Source organism: Lampris incognitus, chromosome 20 (assembly GCF_029633865.1).
Source record: "Lampris incognitus isolate fLamInc1 chromosome 20, fLamInc1.hap2, whole genome shotgun sequence".
Lineage (NCBI taxonomy): Eukaryota > Metazoa > Chordata > Actinopteri > Lampriformes > Lampridae > Lampris > Lampris incognitus.
The window spans coordinates 33,730,953-33,750,654 of record NC_079230.1 but is presented as its reverse complement, the minus strand read 5'-3'; the positions used below and the strand labels follow the sequence as shown (position 1 = coordinate 33,750,654).

General features: G+C 47.8%; 1 protein-coding gene across 1 annotated transcript in view; it reads right to left on the bottom strand.

Moving 5' to 3' along the window:
• The window catches only part of mtm1 (myotubularin 1), a 125,412-nt gene that overhangs the window by 95,473 nt on the left and 10,237 nt on the right, over window positions 1-19,702 (bottom strand). Inside the window, exons 2-3 of the mRNA XM_056300377.1 lie at window positions 18,997-19,082; window positions 5,691-5,763 (exon numbers count right to left, since the gene is read on the bottom strand). Coding sequence (XP_056156352.1) covers window positions 5,691-5,763; window positions 18,997-19,053 — 130 coding nt within the window. The 5' untranslated portion in view covers window positions 19,054-19,082. The remainder of the gene's footprint in view (window positions 1-5,690; window positions 5,764-18,996; window positions 19,083-19,702) is intronic.

Below are 19,702 nucleotides of genomic sequence, written 5' to 3'. Positions count from 1 at the left end.
ACTTTAGTTTTGATTGGGGCTTGCTGGAGAGTGTGTCATTATAACAATTGACAAAATTGGAGGGATTATCAGACAGTGGAGGAGGGGAGGCACATTTTACTGGTAAGAGAGACAGAAAGAGCTGAGGGGGGAGAAAATTTTGAAATTTCTGAAGGATATTTTGCATTTGAATTTTGTGATGGGGATAGGGATGTCAATATAAGATAAGATATTCTTTATTAATCCCATGGAAATTCATTCTCTGCATTTAACCCATCCCAACACACAAACTGGAAACAGTGGGCAGCCATGCAGCTAGGAGCAGCTGGGAGCTGCTGTGCAGCACCCAGATTAACCCAGGTAAGAAAATCAAAGAACGTTGAATCAGATCTGGATATGTTTATTGACAGAAACGTTTCATCACTCATCTAAGTGACCTCTTCAGTCTGACTGAAGAAGTCTGCAGTGACTGAAGAGGTCACTTAGATGAGTGATGAAATGTTTCTGTCAATAATAGTTGTAGCCAGATGAATTGATTCAACTTTCTTTATATATGTTGTATGAAATTTAAGCATTGTAGCAGTTCCAGCAATTCTATGGCAGAATTACAGTCAGTGCCATCAATGTAGGTATTAAAATCATTCAGGAGAACGGAAGGAGACATGTCACATGGCAATGAGGTAAGAACAGGCTGCAAGTGGTCAGCCAGCAGAGCACTCAGGGAGGCAGAGGATCACCTGCACCATGACAACATTGTCAGGTCAGTAACCCAGGGCAGACTGGGTCTGGGCTGCTCCACCAGGGCAAGCTGGAACAAGAATAACCTGAAGGAGTGGCATGGCATGGTGCAGGGGGAGGTCCACGAGGCAGATGAGGAAATCAGACAGGTCAAGGCTGTAGCCATGAACAAGCAGGGCAGCTGGATGAGGTGGGAGAGCATGAGGGGGGGGGGGCACTGACCTGGCAGGACATCTGGAGCATGGAAGGACACTCTATATCAAGTTTATGTTGTGTTCTGTGCATATTGTCCTGCCTTCCCCATCAAGCCTCCACAGATTGGGGTTGGCAAAGAGCCCCAAGCTGCACGGTCAGCCAACCTTGAGCATGTCCTTTCCTCATGTTGGTCAAGTCTGGCGGATGGGAAATTTCAGTGGCGACATGACCAAATTTTAACACAGTTGACTGCTGATGTGGAGCAGGCAAGAAAGAAGCCAAAACAACTTTCTAATGGCCCTTGTCCCATCCCCTTGCTCAGTACAGGGGAGAGTACATCAGCAGCAACAAATAAGCGCAGCAAAGGGGTCCTGACAATGGCAAGCGAATGGGAGATGCAGGTGGATTTTAAGAAGCAGCTCAAATTCCCAGAGGAGATATTCCACACTAGCCTCAGATCCAATATTTTCCTCTGGTCTAAAGGTACCAAGCAGGTGGTTCTTATCGAGCTTAGAGAGCTCTGGAAAGAGAGGATGGCGGAGGCACATGAGCGCAAGCTATAGAAATATCAGACCCTCATCTACAAGAGCCAACAGAATGAATGGAAGGCCTGGAGCCTGCCAGTGGAAGTCAGCCGCAGGGTCTTCGCAGGGTAGTCACTCTGGAGAGCTGTTGGACTGCTTGGGATTAAAGGCATAACTAGGCAGTGGCTCGTAGCCAGCATCACCAAGCAGGCAAAAGCAGCATCCCAGTGGATGCTGGATAAAGCAGAATGGGTGGTGGCAGAACGAACCCGGTGAAAGGCTAACAACATCATAGAGTGGTCAACAATGGGGGTAGTACCAGGTCACTGGTTCTACCGTCAAGCCCCACCCCCAAGATATATTGGGCTTAAATTGACAAAATGCCGAGGAAGGGGGTTACCCATTTGAAAACCTGCAAAAGCCATTCATCTCAGCCCCAGTTTGGAGGAAGGTGCCTTGGGGGGGGGGGGGGCAATGTCACTGGCTCACAGATGGCACAGGGGTGAGCACCTGTAAAGTGACCCGGTTGCAATAACCCTTATACTCTATTGCATATACAAAAAACGTGTCCACCATGACTATTTTCAGAACAGTTTCATTTTTTTGCATCTGTCAAGAAGCTCAGTGGACTAAATTGAGGTTGTATTGTTTTATCATACATTTGGACTGGGTGTGCAAAGGCCTTTAGAAAGGTGTAAAAATGGTATTTGTAGTGCAGTGTGTTTGGACCCAATTGCAGAGAAGAGGCAGAAGCAGTTGGTTAAGTACAAAAATCGCTTGACTGGACTTCAGCAAAACGCACACCAAAAAACAACTGCCAAACAAGGCAGGCAAAAATGCAACCAGAGTAAACATAAAATACCAAACAAAGGAAACACTCTCTCACACAGAGGAGGCAGACGAGGGTTCAGGAGACACAGGCTTCCGCACACTAAGGTGAAGCTTTTCCAAGACTTGACCCAGAATGTCAGCAAAACACCCAGTCAAATAGTCCCCAGCACAGGTGCACCTAATCACAGGCCAACCAGTATGCAGGTGCACTCATACTGGCTAATTGCAAGCCAATAGGAAAAGGCCCCCTTTTGGTTGCTGATCCTCTGGCCAGTGGTCGTGTCAGTACCCCCCTTCCAGGGACAGATTCCAGATGTCCCAAAATGAAAGGACCCAGCAGGACGGACAGAGGGGCCCAGGGGGAGGACGAAGGGCCCAGGGGGAGGGCGAATGGGAACAGGGATCTCAGGCGGGCGGCCCGAGAGCTGGGACCGATCGGGAGGGTGACCAGGACACAGGAGGCAGAGCATCTCCTGCGGACTGGCAGATGGGACGACGCTGATAGTACTGCCGTGGCTGGAGGGCCGCTGGGCGACCAGACTTCAGAAGCGGCGGGATGGCCGTAGGGCAAACAGACTTCAGACGTAGCGGGAAGGCCGCGGGGCAAACTGTACTCAGAGGCGGCGTGGCAGCCGCGGGGGAGACGGACCTCGGAGGCGGCGTGGCAGCCGCGGGGGAAACGGACCTCGGAGGTGGCATGGCAGCCATGGGGCAGGCTGACCTCGGACACGGCGGGAAGGCTGCGGGGCAAACTGTACTCGGAGGCGGCGTGGCAGCCGCGGGGGAGACGGACCTCGGAGGCGTCGTGGAAGACGGACCTCGGAGGCGGCGTGGCAGCCGCGGGGGAGAAGGACCTCGGAGGCGGCGTGGCAGCCGCGGGGGATAAGGACCTCGGAGGCGGCGTGGCAGCCGTGGGGGAGACGGACCTCGGAGGCGGTGTGGCAGCCGCGGGGGAGACGGACCTCGGAGGCGGCGTGGCAGCCGCGGGGGAGACTGACCTCGGAGGCGGCGTGGCAGCCGCGAGGGAGACGGACCTCGGAGGCGGCGTGGCAGCCGAGGGGGAGACGGACCTCGGAGGCGGCGTGGCAGCCGCGGGGGAGACAGACCTCGGAGGCGGCGTGGCAGCCGCGGGGAAGACGGACCTCGGAGACGGCGTGGCAGCCGCGGGGAAGACGGACCTCGGAGACGGCGTGGCAGCCGCGGAGGAAACGCACCTCGGAGACGGCGTGGCAGCCGCGGGGTAAACGGACCTCGGACGCGGCGTGGCAGCCGCGGGGCAGACGGACCACGGAGGTGGCGTGGCAGCCGCGGGGCAGACGAACCACGGAGGCGGCGTGGCAGCCGCGGGGCAAGCTGAACTTGGAGGCGCCCCGGGGACGCTGGGCAACGGAGGCTCGGGACACTGGGCTGCTAAGCCCAACTGGTCGGCAGGAGTGGCCGACAGAACAGAAACCTGTAGATGGGAGTCGGCCGGTGTGGCCAGCCATTGGTAGTCGGACAGGACGTCGGCCAGCTGCCAAGGAACATGGGACTGGCGGAGACTCCGGGGACATCTCTCGGCCAGGTGGGTTCCCCAGAATGGGTCCTGGGCTGGAGCCGGCTCGGCACCACCCCTCGATCGGGCGGTAGGCAGGATGGCAGCTAGCAAGTTCAGGGCCTGCAGACCGGGAGGCAGGCTGCTGGTTATCCAACCGAACAACCCCTCACTGGAGGCCATTCACCCAAGACAACGGGCTCGGCGTACGTTGTCTCCGGTACGCCAACGTGTGGGCGTTGCTGACACAGGTGGTGTTGTCTGGGTAGGCTGTAGCTGCTGGAGAGCGGTGGTGAGGCTGGTGATGGCGGCCATCATCTGCTACTGTTGAGCCTGGACCTACTGCAGCTGGGAGCGATCCGCTGTCAGCTGCTGAAGCATGGGCCAGGTCTCTCCAACAGACCTGGAGACGGAGCGGACGCTCGCCTTCAGCAACTGCAGCTTGGTGTGCTCTTCGCCCAGAGCTGCATCTTGGGCTGTAACGGCGATGCGCAACTGCTCTAACTCAGCCGGGTCCACGTCTAGTTGAGACTTGCTGTAACGCAGTGTATTTGGACCCAATTGCAGAGAAGAGGCAGAAGCAGTTGGTTAAGTACAAAATCGCTTTACTGTAATTCAGCAAAATGCACACCAAGAAACCACTGCCAAACAGGGCAGGCAAAAATACAACCAGAGTAAACATAAAATACCAAATAACGGAAACACTCTCTCACACACAGGAGGCAAGGAAACACTCTCACACAGAGGAGGCAGACGAGGGTTCAAGAGACACGGGCTTCTGCAGACCAACGTGAAGCTTTTCCAAGGTTCGACCCGGAATGTCTGCAAAGCACCCAGTCAAATAGTCCCCAGCACAGGTGCACCTAATCACAGGCCAACCGGTACACAGGTGCACTCATACTGGCTGATTGTAGGCCGATAGGAAATGTCACCTGTTGGCTGCTGATCCTCTGTGAGGCAGCTGCCTTGATTTGAGACACAGCCCGTGTCTCTCCCTCTTACTTGTGCCCAGGTTGTTGGCTGTCTGAGTATGGTTAAGTGTATCATCTCTATGGTATGACTGCATCAACTTTTTCAAAACTCAAAGTCCTTGTAGAACCTGATAATGTAATAAATCCCCGATAATGTAATAACCCTGATAATGTAATAAAAAAATGCACTTGAGGCCACTGAAAATGCAACAAAACCTGATAATGTAATAACTTCCTGATAATGTAATAAAGTGCATTTCCCGATAATCTAATAAAGTATTGCATTAACAGGAGGTTATTACATGATCAGGTTAGCCTTCATTTTGCAGGTCCTGATAATGTAATAATTCCCCAATATTGTAATAATTTCACAGCAGACCACCTATTAATGGGTTCAAGTGGTGATACTGTGCTGGCAACTCTAGCTCCAGAGCTCTAGCGCCACCAACAGGTCAAAGTTGGACATGCATGAATGTTTATTAACTTTTGACCTGTTTATCTGTTTTTCACAACCACTGTATCACTGAAATGCACTTTATTACATTATCAGGAAGTTATTACATTATCAGGTTTTATTGCATTTTCAGTGGACTCAAGAGCAGATTTTTATTACATTATCGGGGTTATTACATTATTGGGAATTTATTACATTATCAGGTTCTACAGTCCTCTATCAATGTGAAAGTGCCTTTACAAGAATCTCAAGGGTATCTGAATAGTAAAGACATTCAAGTTTTATTCTTTAAAGTGCAACATAGACATTAGATTTTTAAAGCACGATAGAGTTCCTTATTTGGTGAAATATCTTGGGGACGACTTCCATGTTTGGATTTTTACAATCTGTGCATTTACATTTAAAGTGACGTGGGCTCATGCGACATGCCTAACAAAAGTACAGAAGCAGTGACATACACTCACCAATAACTCTCTCCTCCCCTGGCAATAACACCACATCTTCTAGAGGCTCCATCTTAAGAGACTCCCTGGATGTCTGCCAACAATACAAAAACACACAATGTTGACAAAAGAATAGCTGATTTGATTGTTTTGCAAAACTTACAGACAACATACAAACACAATAAAACCAACTGACGGGACCAGTAGAGGAAAGAAGTCAAGGGGAATTGTTCAGAGTCATCCCTTTACCTCTTAAATCAAATGTATCAAACAAGACGGTAACCCTTTTAATTACAGGCCATTCATTACACTGAAATAAAGTAAATTATGAGTAAAACACATGTAATTACGCTATGATATGATTACAATTAATGGGTAAACTCAGTAAAATAGGGGACTTTTCTGTATCTCGGTTTTGCTTTCTTGTCATAACAATGTGCTGTTAAATATAATCGACACCAGGACTTCTGGCGGTGTGATGAGGGGTAAGCCAGAAGATTTAGAGCCCCCTACCAAATGTTCAATAATCCAAAAAATCACTGGTGCTTTGGTACCTACAGTGCCCATTTCATTTAGTTGGGGACAAAAAAATTGTGCTGGCAATATCTTTTATACTGCTAAGTCTTTTTTGAGCATTACACTATGCCTAAACATCCACGTGTTAAGGGTGCTAATACCAACCAAGCTAACTCCATCACTTCGGACAACGCTGTTCTTAGTGCTATCACATCACTTTGCGCTGATTTAACATCTGAGGTAACATTACTGAAAGAGGACATTTGTACTTCCGTGGATGCTAAAATAGGTCAGGTGAATCGGCCATGCTAATTTGTCCCTAGGTGTTTATGTGTTTGTCGGTCCTGTGATGGACTGGCAGTTTGTCCAGGGTGTCTCCCTGCCTGCCGGGATTGGCTCAAGCATCCCCGTGACCCTGAGCAGGATAAGCAGTTTGGATAACGGATGGATGGATGGATGGATGGATGGATGGATGGATGGATGGATGAATGGATGAATGGATGGACACTAAAATAAGACAGATAGTGACATCTGAAATTGCATCGATACAACCTGAGCTGAATCGTGATCTAGCGTCAGCTAGATCTGACACCGAGGTTTTGTCCAACCATGTGGCTGAATTACAAAAGGGGACAAACCACTGGTCGGACAAGGCTACATCCCTGGAACTCAAACTACAAAGTCTCACTAAATAGGGGGGTTTCCTATCTGATAAGTGTGAGGATTTAGAGGCAGCGTAGGAACCATTTGATAATTATTGGCCTGTGCGAAGGTTGACCTCGTTCAACTGACGTCATTGCTAGCCTGCAGAAGATGTTTTGCAGCTAGAAGAAAGACTGCTACTTGCCAGAGACTCACTGTTCCCTGCTGCTATGTCCTTAGTATGGAGAGGCCACGTCCTTTCATTGATCGAGTATACTATTTCAGTGTCAAGGAAGATATTATGCAACACGCAAGGGAAATGAATTCACTTTTCTATGATGGCCAAAGTTTTCTACTATCCCCGGGCTATACTGCTGCCATTGCCAAGATGAGACTAGCATCGATCAGGCCAAGAAACTGCTCCAAGATCACCAGGGGGTGAAATATGACCTGCTTTTCCCTGTGCGATTTGGGATTACACACAACGGCAACCAGTCTGTGTTCAACACTCCTGAAGAAGCAACATCTTTTATCTGTTACAATATCTTGGTCAACTGACCAGCTCTTTCTGGTTTGATTTTGTCCATAACATATGGTAAAGTATGTTGTTGTAAAGATGGTTCGGGCATCTGATCAGGATGCCTCCTGGGCGCCTTCCTTTGGAGGTTTACCGGGCACGGCCAACTGGGAGGACACCCCGGGTAGACCCAGAAGTCGCTGGAGGGACTACATGTCCAATCTGGCCTGGGAACACCTTGGGATCCCCCAGGAGGAGCTGGAAGGTGTTGCTGGGGAGAAGGACGTCTGGAGTGCCCTACTTAGCTTGCTGCCACTGCGACCCAACCCCGGAAAAGCGGCTGAAGATGAGCTGAGATGAGACATACGGTAAAGTACTAAGGTAATATTGGTACTATTAGCTTCCTGGGCTAGCGGCTTGCTAGGCTAGCATGGTCTAGCTTTATGATGGCTAACGTTACCTGTGTGCAAAAACATGCTGGACTTTTCTGGTGCCACTACTTGAAGAAATACAAAGGCGAAATGTGATAGTTACATCGTCATGGAAACGTTTATTTACTCGACAACTGGTATTAAGGTATTTGGTCTGCTGGTTTGTTATTAGTTGGACTTGTTATGCTAGTTGTTTTTAACCACCTCAGTTTATTTTCAGCTGCTCACTGGAAGCCCCGCCCATACGCAGTAAACTGACATGACTGACGCATTCGCCGATGATATTTGTCTATATAGTTTATACGTTTTGTTCACAGGCCTGTTCTCTGCAATCTGTTGATTTTCCAAGTGGAACTGACCCACTATGTTTACAATCCACACTTAAAATATTTGCTGAAAGCTAAGATATTCTCTTGTGTCTTGCTCAAGGTTTATAAATTCTACATGCAGGATAGCCTTCCAATTTCGGCTGCTTTATTATTTTATTATCAATTTTCACTTAGTTTGAAGGCAGTCTTTATTTTAGCTAATAGTATTATATCTACAATTATGATGCAGGAGGTTACAAAATATATTTACATGCAACTTAACTGTTATTCACATTTGATCCTGAGTATTTCATTATATAGCCGGCCCATCAAATGGCAGCCATGCCTCCGTTTAGAAGAACTATGCAAAACTATGATGCAGGATAAAGTCAACATGTGTTGTCTAGCTTTGTAAAGACAGTTTAATATTGTTGTATTTGTTTTATGATGATGACATGGGATTGCATTATATTGGTATCACTGGTATCATCTAGCTTTTTGTAAGAGAGTAGCATTTATTACACGGGGATGACACTGGTACCGACTACACTTTACAATATTACCTGGCTAACACTAGACAAGCTATTTTTTTTTGTTCTCCCACTGGAACCATTCACTAATGTTCCTAAGACCCGACTTATATATGTTCTTTCTTTCTTCTCTTTTTTATTTCCACTGGCAGGACTCTAATTGTTTGCTTGTTTCTTAAAGGTATGCAACAGCATATGTATACCCTAGATCGGGCTGGGTGTGGAGTTGGAGTAGAGACAGTGGGATCTGGGGAGGTAAGTGTTAGAAGGTAATATGGTGTGCTTTAGCAATCCTGTTTTTTTTTCGTTTTTCTTTCAATTAATGTATTTCTTATTCCTATTCCACTTAATTTACTGGCTATCTACTGTATAAGTCATTGGTAACTTTAATAAGAGCTGTTTCTGTTCTGTGGTAGGTAAGGAATCCTGATTGAAATTGCTCGAAAATACTACTATAACTATGCATGTATGTGATTTGTTGAAGAGCAACAGACTTTTTTAAGAGTTAGATAAAGTAGGTAGATTTGACACTGGCTTAAAACAAGGGGATTGAGAGTAGGCGTCTTCAGGAGAGGTTGGACTACTGCGTGGTGAAAACTAGATGGGAACACACCGGTAGACAGTGAGCAGTTTACAATGGAGAGAATTTGTGGGCCGACAGTGTGAAATACGTCTTTCAGAAATCTAGTGGGGGTGGTGTCCAGTTAGAGAAATTTGCTTAAAGCGAGTCAGACTAGCAGAGGGGGGTTCAAGGCAAGTGGGGAGCTTGCTCGTCACCGGTGTAACTTCATCTATTGTCTTACTAAAATGGTGGAGAAACTACTCGCATTTTTCAGTGGATATGTTGGCCGGGGGAGCGCTAACCACTGAATTTATAGCCTGAAATAAAACCCTAGGGTTGTGGCAGCTACCAGCAATTAAATTAGAAAAGTGGGAATGCTTTGCTTTCTTAACTGCGTTCTGATAAGCCAGCATCAAACTTTTCAGTCTATGAAGAGATGCCTTGAGTTTGTCCTACTTCCATTTTCTCTCAGCGTTCCTGCACTGCCTCTTTAACTCCCTTATGTGGTCATTCAGCCAGGGGAGGGTGTTATGTTTAGCACTTTCACTTTGATAGGGGCAATGCCATTAAACACCGTCCGACAGCTATTATAAAAATGATCCAATGAATCATTTACAGAGAGATCCTTCTGGTTAAGAGTATTACTAGCCAGGGCTGATAAAACTACTAGCTGACCTGAAATTAAAAGAGTGAGAGCAGACACAGGTAGATGGCTTGTGACCAGGGGGCGGGAGCAGGGGTGGAAAACCACAGCTTTATGATCAGAGACATTAAAATCTAGCAATTCAATAATATTATTAAGAGAAACATGATAAGAAAACACCAGGTCAACAGCATGCCCTTATTATGAGTGGGCTCCCTAACAGATTGTTCAAGGTTAAAAGACTCGAGAGTTAACAAAATCAGTGATGAAGCAAGACACATGTATATTGAAATCTCCAAGGATAAGAACTCTGTCATATTTGCCCATAATAAAAGAAAGAAATTCAGAAAATTCTTGAATAGAATTAGTGTTAGTCTCAGATGGTTAATAGATTAAAATACAGATTATAGATTAAATTCTTGAATAGACTTAGTGATTCTCAGGTGGTCAATAGATTAAAATAGAGATTATAGGTTAAATTCTTGAAAAGAATTAGTGTTTGTCTTGGATGGTCAACAGATTAAAATACAGATTATAGATAAAATGCTTAAATAGAATTATAGTGTTAGTCTCAGGTGGTCAATAGATTAAAATACAGATTATAGATTAAATTCTTGAATAGAATTAGTGTTAGTCTGAGATGTCAATAGATTAAAATAAAGATTATAGATGAAATTCTTGAATAGAATTAGTGTTAGTCTCAGGTGGTCAATAGATTAAAATACAGATTAAAGATTAAATTCTTGAATAGAATTAATGTTAGTCTCAGGATGTCAATAGATTAAAATACAGATTATAGATTAAATTCTTGAATAGAATTAATGTTAGTCTCAGGATGTCAATAGATTAAAATACAGATTATAGATTAAATGCTTAAATAGAATAAGTGTTAGTCTCAGATGGTCAATAGATTAAAATACAGATTATAGATAAAATGCTTAAATAGAATTATAGTGTTAGTCTCAGGTGGTCAATAGATTAAAATACGGATTATAGATTAAATTCTTGAATAGAATTAGTGTTAGTCTGAGATGTCAATAGATTAAAATAAAGATTATAGATTAAATTCTTGAATAGAATTAGTGTTAGTCTCAGGTGGTCAATAGATTAAAATACAGATTAAAGATTAAATTCTTGAATAGAATTAGTGTTAGTCTCAGGATGTCAATAGATTAAAATACAGATTATAGATTAAATGCTTAAATAGAACAAGTGTTGGTCTCAGATGGTCAATAGATTAAAATACAGATTATAGATTAAATTCTTGAATAGAATTAGTGTTAGTATCAGGATGTCAATAGATTAAAATAGAGATTATTGTTAGGGTTTGTGAAAGACCCCAAGCGCACAACACCAGGCAGAGATAGGGTTTGCCGCAACTGGCGTATTTTATTAGTAGTTCATACAACGGTCAACACGGAAAACATGCACGGCAACGAAAGGAACCCGGTAATCCACTTTGCGGGTAGTCCCCAACAAACAGAGAAAGTACGAGAAAAACACACGGTTAATCCACTTTGCGGGTAGTCCCCAACAAACAGAGAAAGTACAAGAATACTCACAGGTAATCCAAATTGCGGGTAGTCCCCAACAGACAGAGGAAGTACGAGAAAACTCACGGGTAATCCGAATTACGGGTAGTCCTCGACGAACAGAGAAAGTACGAGAAAAATTCACGGGTAATCCCAATTGTGGGTAGTCCCCGACGAACAGAGAAAGTACGAGAAAAACTCACGGGTAATCCACTTTGGGGACGCGGCAGGATGATTCCGCAGGGAAAAACTCCACAGAGAAAACAGTGAATCCACGGGCTGAGGTAAACTCGGAGGGAATACACAGGAAGGGAAGAGTGACCACTTTGACGAGGAGGTTACGGCACAAACTGGCAAAGGGCTCTGGGAGACCAGCAAACTTAAGCCCAGCCCTGACGACTTAAGCCCAGCCCTGACGAGCTTATTGGCTGCAGGTGCGGGATGGGTGAGCCGTAACAGTACCCCCTCCCTCCACGGGAGCCACCAGGCAACTTGCCAGGCTTGTCGGGATGGGAACGACACAACTCAGTGAGCAGCCCAGGGTCCAGGATGAGCTGGCAGGAGACCCAGCTACGGACCGTAGCTTTCCCAGTCCACCAAATACTGGAACCCCTGTCCTCGGCGCCGGACATCCATCAGCCGGCAGACCTTCTACTGGGGGTGCCCATCCACGATCTCAGGGGGAGGCGGAGTTGGGGCTGGAGGCATCAGAGGACTGTGGGAGACAGACTTAACCCGAGACACATGAAAAACAGGATGGATCTTAACGGAAGCCGGAAGCTTCAGACTCACCGCCGGGGGACAGAGCATCTTCCTGCTCTCAAAGGGCCGGACGAACCGGGGGTTCAGCTTCTTCGCGGTGGACTGAAGCAGGAGGTCCTTCAAGGACAGCCACACCCTTTGGCCTGGTTGGTACGTAGGCGCTGGGGACCGGCGTCGGTTGGCTCCCCGACTTGCGCGCTCAGCTGCCCGGAGCAGAGCAGCTCTGGTCACCTCCCAAACGCGACGACACCGGTTCAGATGGGCCTGCACGGAGGGAACTGCCACTTCCAACTCCTGCGCAGCAAAGAGAGGCGGCTGGTAGCCCAGGGACACCTGGTGACTCCACGCTCTGGTTCATCCTCTCCGTCTGCCCGTTAGTCTGTGGGTAATATCCAGAGGAGAGACTAACAGAGGCACCCAATCCCTTACAAAAGGCCCACCATACCTGGGAGACGAACTGGGGCCCTCGGTCCGAGACGACATCCAGGGGAAGGCCGTGGAGACGGAACACGTGGCTCATCAGGAGGTCCGCCGTCTCAGAAGCCGATGGGAGTTTGGGGAGGGCCACCAGGTGCACGCCCTTACTGAAGCGGTCCACCACTGTCAGGATCACAGTGTTACCCCGGGAGGGAGGCAGTCCGGAGATGAAATCCAATGCCACATGGGACCAGGGCCGGCTTGGAGTTGGGAGGGGCTGCAGCAGACCCGCGGGTGCCTGGTGAGAGGCCTTGCTGCGAGCACAGACGGAGCAGACCTTTATGAAGTCCCTGACATCGTTCCTTATGGTCGGCCACTAGAAACGCCGAGCCAGGAAGGTGAAGGTACGGTGGACACCCGAGTGGCAAGCAAACTGACTGGCATTGCCCCACTGAAGAACCCGGGACCGGACTGAGTCCGGGACGAACATACGGGGTGGAGGCACGTGGCTCAGGACGGGATGGGAGCGCAACGCCTGCCTGACCATGGTCTCGATGCCCCAGGTAACCACGCCAACCACCCTGGCCTCAGGAAGGATGGGAGCCGGAGGAGGGTCCTGGAGAAGATGAGGATGTCATCGAGGTAGACCACAATGAACTCGTCGAGCATGTCGCGGAGAATGTCATTCATGAGAGCCTGGAATACCGCCGGGGCGTTGGTGAGGCCGAACGGCATGACCAGGTACTCATAATGACCCCGAGGCGTCTTAAAGGCTGTTTTCCACTCGTCCCCCTTCCGGATCCGGACCAGACGATAGGCACACCGGAGGTCCACCGTAGTGAAGACAGCAGCCTGGGTGAGGGGCTCAAGGGTAGAACTCATGAGGGGAAGGGGATACCTGTTCTTGATGGTTATCTCATTGAGTTGGCGATAGTCAATGCAGGGTTGGAGGCCCCTGTCTTTCTTCTTCACGAAAAAGAATCCAGCTGCCACCTGGGAACACGAGGGCCGAATGAGCCCCGCTGCCAAGGACTCGGAGATGTACTCGTCCATCGCAGTCTTCTCGGGGATGGTCAGACTGTACAGGCAACTGCTGGGAAGGGGTGCCCCAGAGCGCAGGTCGATAGCACAGTCATACGGCCGATGAGAAGGAAGAGATTGGGCACGGGTCTTGCGGAAAACCTCCCCTAGGTCATGGTACTCGGGGGGAACAGAGGAGAGGTCGGGAGGAGGGGCACTAGGGGCACGTTGGGGGGATGGGCCGGGAGCAGCCTGGAGACATTGGGCATGACAGGAGGAGCTCCACTCCATGATGGTACCGGAGGCCCAGGCGATGTGTGGCTCATGCTGCATGAACCAGGGACGCCCTTGGATCACAGGGACTAACGGGGACTGGATGATGAAGAACCGACGTCTCTCCACATGGTTCATGGCTATGGTGGCTATGGTGAGAGAGACAGGGTGGGTGCGTTGGGTGATGCTGGCCAGGCAGCGCTCGTCCAGCGCGAAGGCCTCCATGGGCTTCTCCAGCATCTCTAGCGGGATGTTGGCCTGGGCAGCAAACTCATCAGCTCCCGAGTCGAGGAGTGCACCCACCGTGAGCCGCTGGTCAGCCCAGGCCAGGGTAACGCTAAGCAGATGGTTCTGTGGGGCAGGATGGCGGGAACAGGAAAGGCAGCTCACTAGGATCTCCCGCGGTCCCAGTGAGCCTAGTCTTTTGGCCGAGTGGGGCAACTGCTGATCAGATGTCCCTTCTGGCCGCAGTAGAGGCATTGACCTGCCTTGAACCGGGCCTCCCGTTCGGCTGGACTAAGGCGCGTGCGCCCCAGCTGCATAGGTTCCTCCCCCGTCGTGGTCTGGGGCGTGGAGGGGGAAACGGCCACAGGGAGTAGGGGTCCTGTCAGGAGTGCTGGACGACTGGGGAATGGACGGGGATCTCTCGCGCCTCCTCTCTCGGAGGCGTCCATCGATGTAGATGGCGAGCTTGATCAGGTCATCGAGGGAGGTGGGCTCCTCCCGGGTGGCTAGCTGGTCCTTGACAGCCTCGCTGAGACCTCTCCGGAAGGTGACCCAAAGTGACTGGTCGTTCCAGCTGCTCTCAGCTGCGGCCAGCCTGAACTCCACTGAGTAGTCCGCGACACTGCCACTGCCCTGCTGGATATTGCTCAGCCGAGCACCAGGGTCCTGGCCACAAACTGGATGGTGGAATACCTTCCATAGTTCCGCCACAAAGTCCCCGTAGGTGAGGCGGAAACTGGCCCTCATGGACCAGGAAGCAGTGGCCCACTGAGCTGCTTGGCCTGTGAGCAGGGTGGTCACATAAGCGACACAGGCAGCATCAGACGTGAACATGCTAGGTTGGTGCATGAAGATCAGCTGGTCGTGGACTGGAGAGGCAGGGCTCCCGAGGAACTGGGTTGAGCCCCACAGGGTTAACTGGGGCAGTGGGCCCAGGGGGCGGGTTACCCACGACTCCAGGAGCAGGCTGGCCCGATGGCTGGGTGGCGAGAGCCGCCGTGATGGTCTGCAACTGCCTCAGGATTTCTGCTTGTTGGCTCGCCAACGCCGCCTGCTGGCCCGTTAGGTTATCCACAGAGGCCTGGAGGGGCTGGACCCGAGTCTGGAGATCCCTCACAGTGACAGAGGCTGCCTCTAGCTGCTGAGTGTGGGAGTTGGTCAGATGGATCTGTTCGATGAGGGCTGCTTGAACCGGACTGGTCGGTACGCTCTCTGTGCCGGCTGGGGTCGTCATGGCCAGTTCGTACTGTTAGGGTTTGTGGAAGACCCCAAGCGCACAACACCAGGTAGAGATAGGGTTCGCCGCAACTGGCGTATTTTATTAGTAGTTCATACAACGGTCAACACGGAAGACATGCACGGCAATGAAAGGAGCCTGGTAATCCACTTTGCGGGTAGTCCCCAACAAACAGAGAAAGTACGAGAAAAACTCACGGGTAATCCACTTTGCGGGTAGTCCCCAACAAACGGAGAAAGTACAAGAAAACTCACTGGTAATCCGAATTGCGGGTAGTCCCCGACAAACAGAGAAAGTACGAGAAAAACTCACGGGTAATCCACTTTGGTGACCCGGCAGGATGATTCCGCAGGGAAAAACTCCACAGAGAAAATATTGAATCCACGGGCTGAGGTAAACTCGGAGGGAATGCACAGGTAGGGAAGAGTGACCACTTCGACGAGGAGGTTACGGCACGAACTGGCAAAGGGCTCTGGGAGACCAGCAAACTTAAGCCCAGCCCTGACGACTTAAGCCCAGCCCTGTCGAGCTGATTGGCTGCAGGCGCGGGATGGGCGAGCCGTAACAATTATAGGTTAAATTCTTGAATAGAATTAGTGTTACTCTCAGGTGGTCAATAGATTAAAATATAGATTACAGAATAAGTGCTTAAATAGAATTAGTGTTAGTCTCAGGTGGTCAATAGATTAAAATACAGATTACAGATTAAATTCTGGAATAGAATTAGTGTTAGTCTCAGGTGGTCAATAGATTAAAATACAGATTACAGAATAAATGCTTAAATAGAATTAGTGTTAGTCTCAGGTCGTCAATAGATTGAAATACAGATTATAGATTAAGTTCCTGAAAGAATTAGTGTTAGTCTCAGGTGGTCAATAGATTAAAATACAGATTATAGATTAAACGGCTGTGTCAGTCCTCATTTTTAGAATCCAGAGTTTTTTTGTTTGTTAAGAGTAATTCATGATGCAGTTTAGTTCTACAACTATTAAGTCTATGAAACGTTAACAGTAGTGGGGAGGACACCTAAATCATTCAGGCCAAACAAGAACAGTCCCAGAAATGGCTACCTCCACTAACAGCTACTGCTGTTAAACTGGAAGCTGGTCCAAAACCCAGATTTTAATCATTTATTTCCTTTCATCGACAAGTTGTTCAAGAAGAAAAGTTGGTCTTGTCTCCAATTTGTTTTCCTTTTATATTAGCATGGCTTCTTGGCAATAAATTTTATACCGTTGGAAAGCCTGTTTATTTCCCTTTTAAATGGTGCCACATTTGTAAGGAACATGCATTTGTGGGATGAGCAGCAGAGCTGAGTATGTGGGTTGCGTCAATGAAAAATTTGCCAAATCTTCTCTGCCAATGTTAAACAGCTTATTTTGCTGTCGCTATTGACTCTTGTTTTGAGCTTCTGGTACCCTAGATGCTGACAATCAGGTGCCTGATATAAGATTTATTGCCAAGAAGCATTGTTACAACAAAGAACTAATCTACCAAACACAAATTTCCTTACTTTTTGTGCTAAGTTTATATAGCCTATCAGATCATTATTTTAGGATGTGCCAGACGTTTAAGAGGCTTCAATAATTACCTAAAAATTAAGGCAACTTGATCAAGTCAATATTTTACCTTTTATTCATGTACTCATATATGTATGTATGTATGTCATGTATGTACTTACATTTTCTTTAAAATAATTTCTTTGACTACGGCAACATGATTTGTACTTCCTGCCATTGCGTTCTAAGTCTATTGTGTAGACCATGTTGGAATTCCTTCTGTAGTTTTTCAAGATTCTTTCCGATCCAAATTTCTGAGTTTTTCTTTTTCCTTATTTCTGAAATTTTCCCCAACACACAGATCAGTCCTCTGTCAGCCAATCACTGTTGGCATCATTAGGCAGTTCATGAAACAACGCCATCCATGGCAGTGGAGTCAACCCCTCCCTCTCCTCTTAGCGCAAGACTCCATCCAACTCCTTAGTGAATCTCTGCAGCTTCTTAATTGGTTTTCAGAAGAAAAACTTTTAGTGCCATATTAGAGTATGGACTGCATTTCATACAGCACTTTTCTAGCTGCAGCAGCCACTCAAAGAGCTTTACAATTAATTCCACATATTCACCCACGCACACATACACACACACTCATACACTGATGGTGGTGGCAACCATGCAAGGAATGACCGGCTGACCGGGAGCAGACAGGGGTTCAGTGTCTTGCTCAGGGACACCTAATATTTTTGCCAGGAGGAGCCAGGGATCGAACTGGCAACTCTCCAATTATCAGCCAGCCTGCTCTACCTTCTGGCTTACTGCTGCCCTGCACCAAGAGTACTCTTACTGCTGAGATAAAATACTTCATGAATATGCCCCCTGGTCTTTGATGCAGTTTGATGCATCATATCTAAATGGATGACTCTACTTCATGAGGATCCTCAGGAAGAACCACCTTACCACCTCACTGCTTGTGTCCTTCTACCACTGCTCCATAGAGAGCATACTGACCTACTGCATCTGTGTCTGGTTTGCCAGCTGCACAGTAGCAGAGAGGAAGCGCTCCAGAGGGTCATCACCACCGCCCAGAAGATTATCGGATGCCCACTCCCCTCCCTGGAAGATCTATATAGTTCCCGCTGCCTCAAAAAATGCCCATGGCATCCTCAAGGACCCATCCCACCCAGGAAACCATCTGTTTGAACTGCTGCCCTCGGACAGACGTTACAGGACAATAAGAGCTCGGACAAACAGACTAAAGAACAGCTTCTATCCCCGAGCCATAACCGCACTTAATGCTGCTAAGTCTTGATTCCTGACTTTTTGTGCAATATGTTGCTGTCAAGTAGAATGTAGAAATGAATGTGTGTGTTTTATGTTTTTAATTCTTTTTATATTGATCTTTGCACTGATAAGAACTGCACTTTCAAATTTTGTTGTACTTGTACAAATAAAGTTCTATTCTATTCTGTTCTATTCTATTCTATCTGAACTGCGGCAGCATTTGATGCATTTCTGGTGGACTGGGCTCAAGTGTCCTCATACCTACATTCTCCTTTCAAGAGAGAGTCAGGTGTTTTGACTCAGTGTATCATGGCTTAGGATGCAAGTGCTGACGGATAACCGCTGTCATCTGAGTGTTGACAGAATTGTTAAGCATATGGATGAACGATATTGCATTAACGTAAATGCACATAGCAGGATGGTTGCATCGGCCCTGTGATGGCCTGGCGGCCTGTCCAGGGTGTCTCCCCACCTGCCGCACAATGACTGCTGGGATAGGCTCCAGCATCCCCCGCGACCCTGAGAGCAGGATAAGCGGTTTGGATAATGGATGGCTGGAGGATGGTTGCATATGTAGGTTTCATCTGATACATTTTAAAACAATTGCACTATGCCAAAATGCATTGCGCTGAAAGGTTCATGCTTTACACATGAATACATTTTTACATGCTTATATCTTTGCCATAGGAGTCGCATTTCCCACTGTCTCCAAAATGTGCGCAAGCATGGTCAAAATTCGTATTACTCTACGCACACTCATGTCGAGTTTATTTTTGAGAAAATCGATTTGAGCATTGGAAATTGCATGCACAAAGACCTTCTGCATATGCAGTGTTTATACATGAGGCCCCAGTCCTTTAAGTCTTGTGTTGTGTATTTTACTTTGTGTGAAAATGCATTGTGAACACACACTTCCAACATGCATGCAAACTCACGCTGGCGTTGTTTGTGTCCAGAGGGTTGGAGTTATACACAGGTATTGGTGAGGCCATTGCTCATGGAGAGGCTTCTTCCACAGGCTCTGGTAAAAAAAAAGAAAGACAAAGAGGCTGTTTAGACCTGGCACTTTGCATCCAGATATATCTAGATATGTCCCAGATCTAGGTGAGACAGACTCTATTCGCAACTGGCGTTACAACGCACCTCGAGTGGCCACCTGTAGTTGGAGCCCAGTTCCCCACTGAGCATCAAATACAGTGATGCACATGGTTATTTCAAATAACCATGTGCATCACTTCTGTTTATGTAATATACCAGAGCCCGCACTCAAAACAATACATGGCATCATGGACTGACATCAGTCTCTGACGACAGGTGCAACAGCCCATTTATCGAAACACAAAGATGATAAAACACCATGATGCCCCCTCCTCTGGTCCTCTCCATAAGGCAGCTGACAGCCCTTTTTAGAGTACAAACCCCAGCAGAGTATTGTGATGCGTGTGAGAAATAAATTTCCTTTCCCCATTGAGACCTCTGAAAAAACACATCTTCAGCAACAGATTGGCAAATAAAGTGGCAAATATATAGTCTGGCAAATAAAAATACAGCTTTATGCATCAAATTATCCCTTAATCCCCTGGCATTCAGTGAAACTATAGACAAAGACAAAGCTGTTAAGAAATCACTTGAATCACAAGC